Consider the following 12,680-nt stretch of genomic DNA (forward strand, 5'->3'; position numbering starts at 1 on the left):
GCACTGGGTACAGTCAGAAGCACGGGAAGGTGAGAGAATTCACCAGAGCCATAGTGGAGAGTAGAACAGGCAGAGTGACTAAGTACACTGCTGAGGGGAGCAGCGGGCGGCAGGAGAGGTCTGCGCGCCCTGTGGGACCCTCCTCCGGTGGCCGGGGAGCAGCCGGGGATCGAACCGGTGCTGCAGAGGCTGCGGGCAGCTTCCAGCGCTCAACCGCTGCGCCACCGGGGAGGCCCGGCATTGTAGGTTTATTTAGCACTAAATAAGTAGTTTCTGTATCCACTGAAAATGTGTTTTGTTTTTTTTTTTTTTTTAAAGATTTACTTATTTATGCATACAAGAACTGGGGCATAAGCCAGAGGTGCAGGGGTGGAGAGGTGAGAGGAGTCACTGGAGAGATTGAGGATCAGAACAGGCAGATCTGCCAAAATACACTGCTGAGTGAGCAGTGTGTGGCGTGTGTACCCCTCCTCCGCCTCCCATCAGTTAGTTTTACCCCAGGCTCCTGGGGGGTAACTCTGATCAGTTGATTGATCTATGGAGCTTCTGGGCCCCTCTGTCCTCGTGGGACCCTGCTACTTGAGTCATCATGACTCTCAGTTTCTCCTTTTTCTTTCCCTTTCAGTCCTGATTTCTCTTTGGGCATTCCGCTTTCCAGTGCCCAGTTTCTTTGCAATAAAAGATTAACTCACAGGTTAATCTTCAGGGCCTTGCTGTTACCTTTCCCCTGCTTCTGACCTTTTAGCCTGTTCCAGAAAGATGGTGGCCCCCTGTGACTTTGCAATATTTTGGATACTTTGCTATACGTACCAACTGGGAGTAATTCATGCCAAGGTTTCCTTCCGCCTTCTGTAATTATTTATTTTGTATGTCAGGGCCACTGTGGGAAATGTAGGTCGTGTTTACCATTCTGATATTATGGAGGGCCTGAGGCTCAGTATCGGTATGTTTCTGACAGGCTTGGTAGAGCCATTCCAGAAACGCTGATGGATCCTCACTAGCTTCAGTTGGACTTCTTGAACCATGTTTCAGCTTTTTTGTTTTAGTACCCCCTTTTTGAGGCCCTCTAGATATGTTTCTGATACCTCTCCAGACGTGATAGCCCATCTCCTTTGGGTACTAGTTAGGCTCAACGTATGGGACAGCAGCCTTCTGCAGTAGATTTCCATTTGGATTTTCCTGATGTACTTTCTCACCTTCTTTCCTAACCTTATCCAGTATCAGTGTCCTTCCATCTCCTGTTAAGAGAATAGTAAGCAGAGCCTGTATATCCACCCAATTACAGGAGAAGGTAGCAAAGATAGTTGTGACCAGACCAACTATTCCTGGAGGGTGGGGGAGCACCTCAATAGGATATCCCAGAGTGTTTCCAATTTAGAAGGTCTGAGGGGGGAAAATAGTATGAGCTGAGCCCAATAATATCCTAATGGCTGGCCATTTTCTTCTACTCCAACGGCAAATTTTCTCAACAGGAATTGCCCTACCAGGGTTTGGGCAACACTCCCAACAAAATGAGTTTTCTGTCAGGTTTGAAAGGGGGACACCATTCCAGACCTTTCCTCACCCTCATGTTCCCTGGTATTATATGGTCACCCAGAGCACGGAGAGTAGGTTTTTCAGCCAGAAAGAAAGGGGTGATAGTCGTAGCCCTGTCAGTTTGATGGCATCAGCATCCACCTGCTCTCTCTCTTCCTGGCTCCAGCTGTGCACAGCAGCCTGAGGGTCTTTCTAGCTGTTCCATTTGTACCATTAGTTTGTCTCCTTCCAGAACTGAATCCTGATTATGCAATGCCTTAAAAGTTTTAACATAGGAACTTCTCCCCATTTCTGTCCTTTTACAAAATAAATCCAGCTGAAAAATAGTATAATTTAGAATCCCACTCAATGGCCACCTTTCCCCAGACCCAATTCATACATAGGCCAAATAGTAGTGCAATACAGTATCATTCTTATCAATAGGATCATAAGCATAATTATACCAGTTTGTCAAAATACGCCCAGAGGGTAGTTAACAGAATGGAGGGCACACCACCCATCCTAACAGTTTGTTTGTTTGTTTGTTTGTTTGTTTGTTTGTTTGTTTGTTTGTTTTAACAGAAATGTTCTGTAAAATTACCAGGCAAGGCCTCCCTGGTGGCGCAAGGGGTTAAGACGCAACTTATGAAGCTATCCATAGCCACTGCAGCATGAGTTCGATCCCCTGCCAGGGAGGTGCCCACATGGTGCAGCAGACCTCTCCTGTCTCACCCACTGCTCCCCTCAGCAGTGTATTTCCATCAGTTTGCCTGGTCTGTTCCCCACTGTGTCTCTGGTAAATCCTCTCACCCCTCCTAAACCCCCCAATCCCGTACATCTGGCCTGCATAAATAAATAAATCTTTAAAAAAAAAAAAATACCAGACAGAACAGCTCTAGAAAATTACCAGATCTAGAAAAATACCAGGCAGAACAATTCTAGAAATTTCCCAAACAGAACAGTTCTGACAGACAGAAAGATGAGTACCTAAAAAGCTTGAGGCTAAATCTGCCATAGCCTAGGAACAAAAATCTAGAGAAACCAGAAAAACTAGGAAGCACAGTGGCTCACTACATTAAGTGACAACCAAGATAAAGGTATCCCCTAGGAGCCAGATAGGGAGAGTCCCTAAGTGAAATCACTTGGCAGCACTGCTAAGGAATGTGCTAGCCCAGAACCCAAGCCCCCCCTAGTTCAGGGAGCCAACGGGATTCCCTGTCAGCAGAATGACTTACCAGGGCATGGAGTCACCAGAATGTTATCAGTAATGCCAGGTCCTGCTGCCTGTCACTACCAAAAGCCAAGAAGCAGACATAGGAATTGAATTTATAAGAAGCACATTTATTTAGATAGCTGGCCTGCAATGTGAAAATGATGAATATATCATCCTGAAGAAATTGTTCTAACATCTCATTTCTAGCTGGCTGTTTTATAGTGAGTTGAACAAAACAGTCATAAGTGAATTGTTTCATCAGGACAGCCCATCATATCGATAGTTGGATCTATTTATCAAAACAGCTTGTCATACAATTATAAATCAGAGACATCCTGCAGGGGAGGAGGCGGGAGAGGGATCAGGGAGGGAGGAGGAGGACAGGGGACTGAGGTGATGGTGCACGGGTGCATCGGTGAAGGAAACTCTATGGGGACTACACCTGAGGGGGTGGGGAAGCAAATATTGTTTTAAAAAGAACAAGGGGCCTCCCTGGTGGCACAAGGGTTAAGATGCAACCTACTAAGCCTCTGCATGATGAGTTCGATCCCCTACCAGGGAGCTACACACATGGCACAGCAGACCTCTCCTGACTTGCCCGCTGCTCCCCTCAGCAGTGTATTTCAGTCGATCTGCCTGTTCTGTTCCTCATTCTGTCTCTGGTGAATCCTTTCACCCCCCACATCTCTGGCCTGTAACCCAGCTCTTGTATAAATAAATAAATCTTTAAGGAAAAAAAAGAAAGAAACCTTCAGAATAAGAGAGAAGAAAATGGGTGTTCATGGTCATCTAATACTCTGAAGAGCATCAGTTTAAGGACAAGGCAGGAGGTACATGAAAGAAGATGTGCACACCAGAATGGTTTCTGTTCTGACCCCTACTTTGATTCACACTATTGCCTTCTCCTTGGGGATAACAAAGGCCCCCAACTGCTCCCAGGAAAATGATGCAACCAGGGCCTCCCCTGGTGGCACAGCGGTTGAGCCCTGGGCTGCGAAGCTGCCCACAGCCTCTGCAGTGCCAGTTCGATCCCCAGCTCCCAGCAAGGGTCCCACATGGCGCGCAGACCTCTCCTGCCGCCCGCTGCTCCCCTCAGCAGTGTACTTCAGTCCTTCTGCCTGCTCTACTCCCCGCTCTGGCTCTGGTGAATTCTCTTACCCTCCCGTGCTTCTGACTGTACCCAGTGCTATTATAAATAAATCTTTAAAAAAAAGAAATGATGCAACCAGTCACCAGATAGTAGCCAGATAAGCCATCAAGGGGTTGGGAAAAAGATTAAAAAAAAAAAAAAAAAAGGGTTGCTTGAGCAGATCTCAGGGATAAGAGAAGGGGTGGGAGGGGAAGATTGTGAAAGAGAAAAAAGGTTAATTGCTAAGTAAAAAAAGACCATAGAATCTAGAGAATAGGAGGGCAGCTTAATATGGGTGCTAAGAGAGGGCCAGGACGAACACATACTAGGTCCCAAAGGCATGCATTACTCACTGACTGTCCTCACTTCCCTTTCCTGTAAGTGAACAGAAAGTGCGACCTTTAGATGACTTCCAGCTCCAGAAATCTATAATATGGGGGAACTCCCTGTAGAGTGTTTGGCAGGAGTAAGCACTCATTACTGGTGGCTATCACCAAAGAATAAGATGAATGATCAGGGGAAGACAGGAGAAGAAAGTAAAATACTGCTTTACTTAGACCCTCAGTAGCAAGCAGCTTCTACTCCACAGAAGCAGCACTAAAAACACTACTTTTGAGAAATGCCAATAACACTTCCTTCATTTCCTCTGTATTGTCCTATTCTCCGTAGGCCACTTAGAAAATGTGTGTTGAATTGGACGGGCAATGCTTAAAAATTTTCAGCATATGGGGAACCGGGATCACTTAACAAGAAAAGTATTAAAACAAATCTCAAACAAAAATAGTAAAACAAATATCGCCAGAGCTTGATTTCATGTGGTGAAAGGCGGTGCTGCTGCACGCCAAAGGTGGGCCAGCTGGCACAGGGGAAGGCCAGCCCAGAGTGTCCTGTCCCCCCCACCGCCCAGGGACTGAGTCCAGAGGGTCCTGTCCCCACCCACCGCCCAGGGGCTGAGTCCAGAGGGTCCAGTCCCCACCCACCGCCCAGGGGCTGAGGTAAACAGGGATGACATCGCTAGCGCTTTTGTTCAGTCTTGCCACGGGAGACCTCCTAGCAATTGGGCTGGGGCTGGGCGGGGGATCGGGTCGGGAAGCAAAGCTGAGAAACAAAGAGAGACAGGTAGAAAGCCCGGGGGACTTGGAAGGGCAGACGGGATATCGATTTGGCAGTGGCACCGGGCAGCCCCTACTAGTAACTAAGACTGTCTCATATATTTAAGGCACTTCATTGACAATAAGTTGCCTCTATGGGGCAGTCTTAGCGGTGGCAATAGGTAACCATAGCCCACCCCTGCATTATCTCCTCTAATCTGGATATCCGCTTAGCGCGTTTTAGCATCACCATTTTGACAAGTGAACTGTGGCCTGGATGCGGTGAAGTGCTTCGGCCCCCAAGAGTGCGCGGTCACATCTGACCCGGGAGCTCCAGGCTGGGGCGGGGCGCTCGGCGAGACCCGCGAGAAGCAGAAGCGCCTGGAGAGGACCGCAGGGGCGGGCCTGGGTGCAGGTGGCCGCTCCCCCGGGAAGGGCGGGCTCAGCCGGCCGGTCTCGCCCGGAACCCCTACAGCCCACACCTCACTTCACCTGCGCGAGAGGGGTGGTGCGGGCCGCCCAGACACTTAGCGGTCGCCCCAACCTCGCCGTGCGCCCCCGCGCAGCTCACCCGCCGCCTCTGCCCGGAGCCCGTCCAGCCGCCGCGCTGCACGCCCGGAGCGCGCCCTCTGCCCTCGAAGGGACAGGGGGTCCCGCCACTATTATGTTGCCCGCCATCTACACGGCCGTGGCGGGGCTGCTGCTCGTGCCGCTGCTGGTGAACTTCTGCTGTCCGTACTTCTTCCAAGACGTGCGCTACTTTCTGCGGGTGGCGGGCGTGGCGCGACGAGCACGCAGCTATGGGCAGCGGCGGCCGGTGCGCACTTTCCTGCATGTCTTCCAGGAGAAGGCGCGCCAGACCCCGCACAAGCCTTTTCTGCTCTTCCGCGACGAGACGCTCACCTATGCGCAGGTGGACCGGCGCAGCAACCAGGTGGCCCGCGCGCTGCGCGACCTCCTCGGCCTGCGCCAAGGAGACTGTGTGGCGATCTTCATGGGCAATGAGCCCGCCTACGTGTGGCTCTGGCTGGGAATTGTCAAGCTGGGCTGTGCCATGGCGTGCCTCAACTACAACATTCGCACGAAGTCCCTGCTGCACTGCTTCCAGTGCTCCGGTGCGAAGGTGCTACTGGTCGCGCCAGGTGAGTTCGAGGACCTAAGCGCCAAGGCAGTGGGCTCCTCCAGGCCTTAAAGAACCTGTCACGTAGTAGTGGAGGGGGTTGGAGAGGGAGGTTCAGATCCGACCTGGATGTATAGCAGGAGAGAGGTGATGAGACTAATTAATGATATTTAAACTACCTGATGTGATATATGCCAGACACGGAATTAAGCACATGCAGTGTTGTTTTGAATCCTAACAGGTAAGGTTTATAGTTGACTTTATTTTTTTTTAGATTTATTTATTTATGCATACAAGAGCTGGGGTACAGGCCAGATGTGTGGGGGGTGAGAGGATTCACCAGAGACAGAGTGAGGAACAAAACAGATTGACTGACGTGCACTGCTGAGGGGAGCAGCCAGGGAGTCAGGAGAGGTCTGCTGCGCTATGTGGGTTGCACCCTGGCCAGCCGGGAATTGAACTGGTGCTGCAGTGGCTGCAGTTAGCTTCATAGGTTGCGTCTTAACCCTTGCGCCACCAGGGAGGCCCTATAGTTGCCTTTATAACTGAGATCACTAAGGTCCCAGAGGTAAAGCCTTATGCCCCAGCTGGCGGAAGAACTTACCAGGGTTATTTACCTCCAGAGTCAGAGCCCCTAACCAGTACTGACATCTGCATTAAAATGAGGATCTTGACTGTGAACTCCAGTGGCTCCAGAGAGACTGTTCTCACCTCAGCGCCTTGATCATAGGAAAGGCTCTTCCCCTCTCTGTTCCTTGGTTTCCTCCTCTTTAATGAGGTTGTCTTCAAGGGTACCTCCAGCTCTCTCCTCCCTGGATTCTCAATGCACAGAAAAGGTGACCTCCAACTGACCCCCAGGGAGAAGACTTTGGGGACCTGTTGTAGTGCCCTTAAGAGACCAGTTGCACCTTGTAGTGACCTTTGGTTCTGCGGTTACTTCTGTCACATGCCAACAAATTCTGAAATGGTAACTTCACGCTGCAGTAGTGACCAGGCTGGGAAGAAACCATGCACCTGTTATTCACAGGGCTACTGGTTTTCCCTTCTCGAAAGCTTGTCTCTTCACTTGAATAAGGACTAGGGCTTACTTCTCACTGTCTCAGTAAGAGGAGGTCTAACCATGTCCTGAAAGCCATGGTGAAGGCATAGGGATCCAGGAAGACTCCTTTTTGAAATGACTTCTATGACAAGCCCTATGCTGAAAGCTTTTATTATCCTGAATGCTTGTCATCACCCTCTAATAAAATTAAGGAAACTGAGATTTAAAGTTGCAAACTGCGGGCCTCCCCGATGGCACAGCGGTTGAGCACTGGGTTGCGAAGCTGCCCGCGGCCACTATGGCGCCTGTTCGATCCCCAGCTGCTCCCTGGCCATCGGAGGAGGGTCCCACATGGTGCGCAGACCTCTCCTGCAGCCCGCTGCTCCCCTCAGCAGTGTACTTCGCTCCTTCTGCCTGTTCTGCTCCCCGCTCTGGCTCTGGTGAATTCTCTCACCCTCCCGCGCTTCTGACTGTACCCAGTGCATGTATAAACAAAACAAACAAACAAACAAATAAATAAAAAAAAATCATAAATAAATAAAAATACATGCCTCTTTAAAAAAAATAATAAAGTTGCAAACTGCATCTATCCAACTTCAGAGTCCATCCTCTTTCCCTGCATTATGCTGCCATCTGCTCTATGACTGTAAGATGTTGTAGATCTGGAAAGGATCAGTCATCCATCAGCTTCCCATCCCCTTACCCCCACCCTCCATTTCATAACGAGCTAACAGTTTACCTGTGGCCACAGAAAGAGGAGATTTCTATTCACTTGTGAGAAATCAGACAAATTATATACCTGTTTCATGTGGCATAAGATAAATAATCCAAAAAATGAAGGCATTGCATAAAAGTGTAAAAGCAGGGGGACATTTTTAAAGGCAGCCAAGTTATTTGAAGGGTCGATCCTATATAGAAAATTCCCAATAATTTCTGGTTGCCTAGGAAAAGAGACAAGTTCTTCACATAGTAACTGGAAGATTCTTTTAAATCCATTACTTAATCTATTACTTTACCCATTGATTCAGAGGGGAGTTGTTAGCTCAGTGATCTTTGTACCAGGGAGGCAGTGAAATACTACTTACCTGTGTTGTATTTCAAACCCCCTGTGAGAGAGATCAAGGACTGGGAGTTTTATTGACATAAGAGCTTGGGTTTAAACAACTATAATAGAATTTGGTTCTATAATCCAGTCAGAAATATAATCAGATATCTCCTTTCTCATCCAGACAACAGTCTTCTGTTGTGGAGCATTATGGTTAGGCCCATGTACATGGAGAGTATAATGAAATTCGAACATCCAGATCAAATGTGAACCCGACTTTCCATTGGGCTTACAGCACTCTCAGGCAGTAAACTGACCTTTGAAAGGTGCTGCGCGTTTGAAAAACATTGTTTATCCAAATCACAGAGAGAACATTGCACACCATGCGGAATTATGCTCTGACCTGAAACTTACTACAAAGGGGGTAGCAGAGTCCAAAGTTGCCTACTTAGTGACTGTGCCTATGTGTCAAATGGCCTGATTCTTAGAATTCTTTTAAAGTTGAGTGAATCTTAGCAGTATTCTAATGCTAAAGTTCTCCAACTTTACTGAGTGTGTGATATTTCAGTAAAAAATTAAAAAAGGAAACTTTACAAACATAAGAAGCACCTGGGAAGTTGATTTTTTTTTTTTAAGATTTATTTATTTATTTATACAAGCACTGGGTACAGTCAGAAGCGCAGGAGGGTGAGAGAATTCACCAGAGCCAGAGCAGGGAGCAGAGCAGGCAGAAGGACCGAAGTACACTGTTGAGGGGAGCAGCGGGCGGCAGGAGAGGTCTGCGTGCCATGTGGGACCCTCCTCCAGTGGCCTGGGAGAGCCAGGGATCGAACCGGCACCACAGAGGCTGCGGGAAGCTTCGCAACCCAGTGCTCAACCTCTGCGCCACCGGGGAGGCCCTGGGAAGTTGATTTTTTAAAAATAGATTCCCCATTCCCCAAAAACACTAGTTCACACGAACTCTAGTGGGGTCCAGAAATGTGTATTTCATAACAAGCCTACCCCACTCCACTTCCAGGTGAATGTGAAGCAAATGATCTGAAGACTAGGCTTTGAGAAAACATCAGTCTAGCTTCCACTTGTTTTGTAGTTGAACAAAGACCTGGAGATGTGATATCAAGTGTGTAGAGTTACGCAGCTAGTTAGCAATGGAATACTGGGGCAGATGCCAATTTTATGTCTGACTTCCAGGGCACTTTGTATTCTATTGCATTATCTGAACATGTACATAAAGGAGAGACGCTTTAGAAATACTTAGGGGTGACATTTCAACAGGGTTTGATTCTGTGCTTTGATTATAGCCTCAAGATTTGTGGCCTAGTAAGAGTTTTGTTTTTATTTTTTAAGATTTATTTATTTATTTATTTATTTATACAAGCACTGGGTACAGTCAGAAGTGCAGGAGGGTGAGAGAATTCACCAGAGCCAGAATGGGGAACAGAACAGGCAGACTGACGAATACAATGCTGAGGGGAGCAGCGGACGCAGCAGGAGAGGTCTGGGGGCCGGGGATCAAACAGGCACTGCAGACCCTGTGGGCAGCTTCACAGCCCAGGGCTCAATCACTGCACCACCAGGGGAGGCCCCCTAGTAAGAGTTCTTGAGTTCCAACTGTGAAATTCTGGAATGTATTAAAGAACCAGCACAGTGGCATTTATCATGGGATTGACCTAGTTGTCATAAATTTGGGGACTCATCATAAAACTTACAAGAATTCTACCCTATCAGGAACTTCAGTATCTAGTTACTCCTGCAGAATTTACTATCCTTACAGAAAGTCAACCTCACAATTCTTCCCTGAATCAAACATAAGTACCCATCTCCATAGCATGTGATTTTCTCTCTGTAGTCCCTTTTAGGATCCTTGTCCATAGAAGGATATGACATAAGTAATCACATGGAAAAATTGCCTTTTGCAATTTGAACCCATGTCAGTGTTGTAGTTGATAGAAACCAACTTATTGGGCTGGTAGTTTTCTGAGCATCTTCCCAAACATAGATTATGAGGAAAGCATATTTAATTTCATACAACATAGGGTATTTTATAAAGCATCCAAACGAGACCCCAAATTGGTCAGTTTGCTTTGTATCTGCTTACATTAGCTTTAAGCTCATCACTAAACTAGCTCTTCTACTGGGAGAATAACCCAGATCTTCATCAGCTCATTGGCCAGGTCTGCATTGCCTGACTCAACATAACCATGCAAGTCTCCCAGGAGCATGTACTACTCTTATAAGCCATATAATAGTCAGAGATACTCAGTTGCAAGGCCAAGATTCAGAGAGGTTATAAAATGTTCCAGATTACCTTTGAGCTGGTTTTGGAAGGTTGTGAAAAATAAGATTAGACCTACTTTCAACAAAATTTATCAATTTACCTCCTGTTGTTTCTCTGGGTTGCCCAAGGGGTGAGAATAGTTGTTTCTGTACACTTTGATTGTCTCAAAGGCTTAGAATTCTGTTTCTTTGAATAATTCCCTAGTTATACCTAGTACACAGTCATTATTCAACGAAAGTTTTTCAGGTTAATGGGTTCCACCATGGTTGGTTGCAATGGGTTTTCTTCTGTAAATCTTAAGAACCATTGGGCGGCCTCCCTGGTGGCACAAGGGGTTAAGACACAACCTATGAAGCTGTCCACAGCCACTGCAGCACCCGAGTTCAGTCCCCAGCCAGGGAGCTACCCACATGGCGCAGCAGACCTCTCCTGACTCGCCCACTGCTTCCCTCAGCAGTGTATTTCAGTCAATCTGCCTCTTCTGTTCCCTGCTCTGTCTCTGGTGGATCATCTCACCCCCCACACTTCTGGCCTGTACCCCAGTTCTTATATGCATAAATAAATACTTAAAAAAAAAAACATTGGGCATTGGGTTGGACATGAAGATATTGAAAAGTGAGATAAAAAAATTGACTGTATCCTAATTTTTTTTAATTTTTATATTCCCCATACAATTGCAACCCCAATTTTGACCCCAATCCCTCCTTCCCCCCACCCCAAAGAGTGTCTCTGGTTCATAGTTGTTTGTTGATTTTGATTTTTTTCTTTTTTATAGTTATTCTTTTTTCTGGTCCATATTTAGGTTTTCTAGATTCCTGTTATGATTGAGACCATCCGGTATTTTTCTTTTTCTATCTGGCTTATTTCAACTGCATCCTAATTTAAGAAAATCCATGTAACCTCGATTTCCCCCAGCCTCACCCTACTGCAAACTTGTTTACTTCCCAGAGATCCTCCTAAACAGTCACGATGTCTAGCTCCTCTGGCTATAGGAAAGGGGTGCTCTTTCCAGGTCTCAGTGCCATAAAGGAATCTGGTGATGAGCACAGAATGGGCTGGGACCTTAGTGGGTAGGCTCTGTGCTTAGGTTGGTGAAGGACAGAAACCCAAGCATCAAATGAGTTAATGTATTCACCTCCATTCAATAACAAATTAGCACTTTGCCACATAGGAGGGACAGCTTAACAGGCCATTGACTTTATTTTTATTTATTTATTTATTTACTTTTTTAAATTGTATTTTACTGATTTTTTTTTTTAAAGATTTTATTTTATTTATTTAAACAAGCACTGGGAACAGTCAGAAGCACGGGAGGGTGAGGGAATTCACCAGAGGCAGAGCGGAGAGCAGAACAGGCAGACTGACAAAGTACACTGCTGAGGGGAGCAGCGGGCGGCAGGAGAGGTCTGCGCGCCATGTGGGACCCGTTCCCAGTGGCGGGGGATCGAACCCGCTTTGCAGAAGCTGTGGGCAGTTTCGCAACCCAGCACTCAACCGCTGCGCCACCGGGAAGGCCCTATTTATTTATTTTTAAGTGAATGTTTCTTACCACCTGGTTATATTAGTTTGCTCAGGCTGCTGTAATAAAGTACCACAAACAATGGGTGGCTTAACAGAAACGGTCTCACAGTCCTGCAGGTTAAAAATCCAGGATCAAAATGTTGGCAGGTTTGGGTCCTTCCGTCAACCGAAGGAGTAATCTGTTTCCTGGTTCTCTGCTGGCTAATGGCAGTTGCTGGCAATCTTTGGCATTTGTTGGCTTCTAGAAAGCTTCACCCTGATCTCCGTCTTCAACTTCAGAGGCCGTTGACTTTAAAATCAAGAAGGGACTGAAGAGATAAAAACAACTCTAAATTAGTTGCTAATGTTATTCAATCTGAAGACTGTACTGCACTGTGAGTCTAAGTGGCCAAAATTTGAAAAGGGCCTCCCCACAGAGTCTGAAAAATAGGGAAGTAGATAGTTGTTAGCCAGGTGATGTCATTGCCTGTGGCTATCAAATGATAACAAATATCTGAGGCCTGGCATTACCTGGTAACCTCATGACAAGGAATTACCTTTGATTCCAGGGCTCTTTCAAAAGGAAGAGTTCACAGAAGCAAAAACTTCTGCGAGAAATGGAAAAATAATTTTAAGAAATTATATAATTATCAGATATGTGAGATGAGTATGTATTTCCCTGTTAAAGATTTACATCACCCTGGCCAAACTTAACCTTGATTAAACATCTTTCAGACCTCAGGTTGATTT

General features: G+C 46.8%; 1 protein-coding gene across 1 annotated transcript in view; it reads left to right on the forward strand.

The window, feature by feature from the left end:
• Positions 1 to 5,497: 5,497 nt before the first annotated feature.
• The window catches only part of SLC27A2 (solute carrier family 27 member 2), a 43,295-nt gene continuing 36,112 nt past the window's right edge, over positions 5,498 to 12,680 (forward strand). Inside the window, exon 1 of the mRNA XM_037501753.2 lies at positions 5,498 to 6,090. Coding sequence (XP_037357650.1) covers positions 5,613 to 6,090 — 478 coding nt within the window. The 5' untranslated portion in view covers positions 5,498 to 5,612. The remainder of the gene's footprint in view (positions 6,091 to 12,680) is intronic.

Source organism: Talpa occidentalis, unplaced genomic scaffold (assembly GCF_014898055.3).
Source record: "Talpa occidentalis isolate TD23 unplaced genomic scaffold, MPIMG_talOcc4v2.1 talOcc4.11, whole genome shotgun sequence".
Classification (NCBI taxonomy): Eukaryota; Metazoa; Chordata; class Mammalia; order Eulipotyphla; family Talpidae; genus Talpa; species Talpa occidentalis.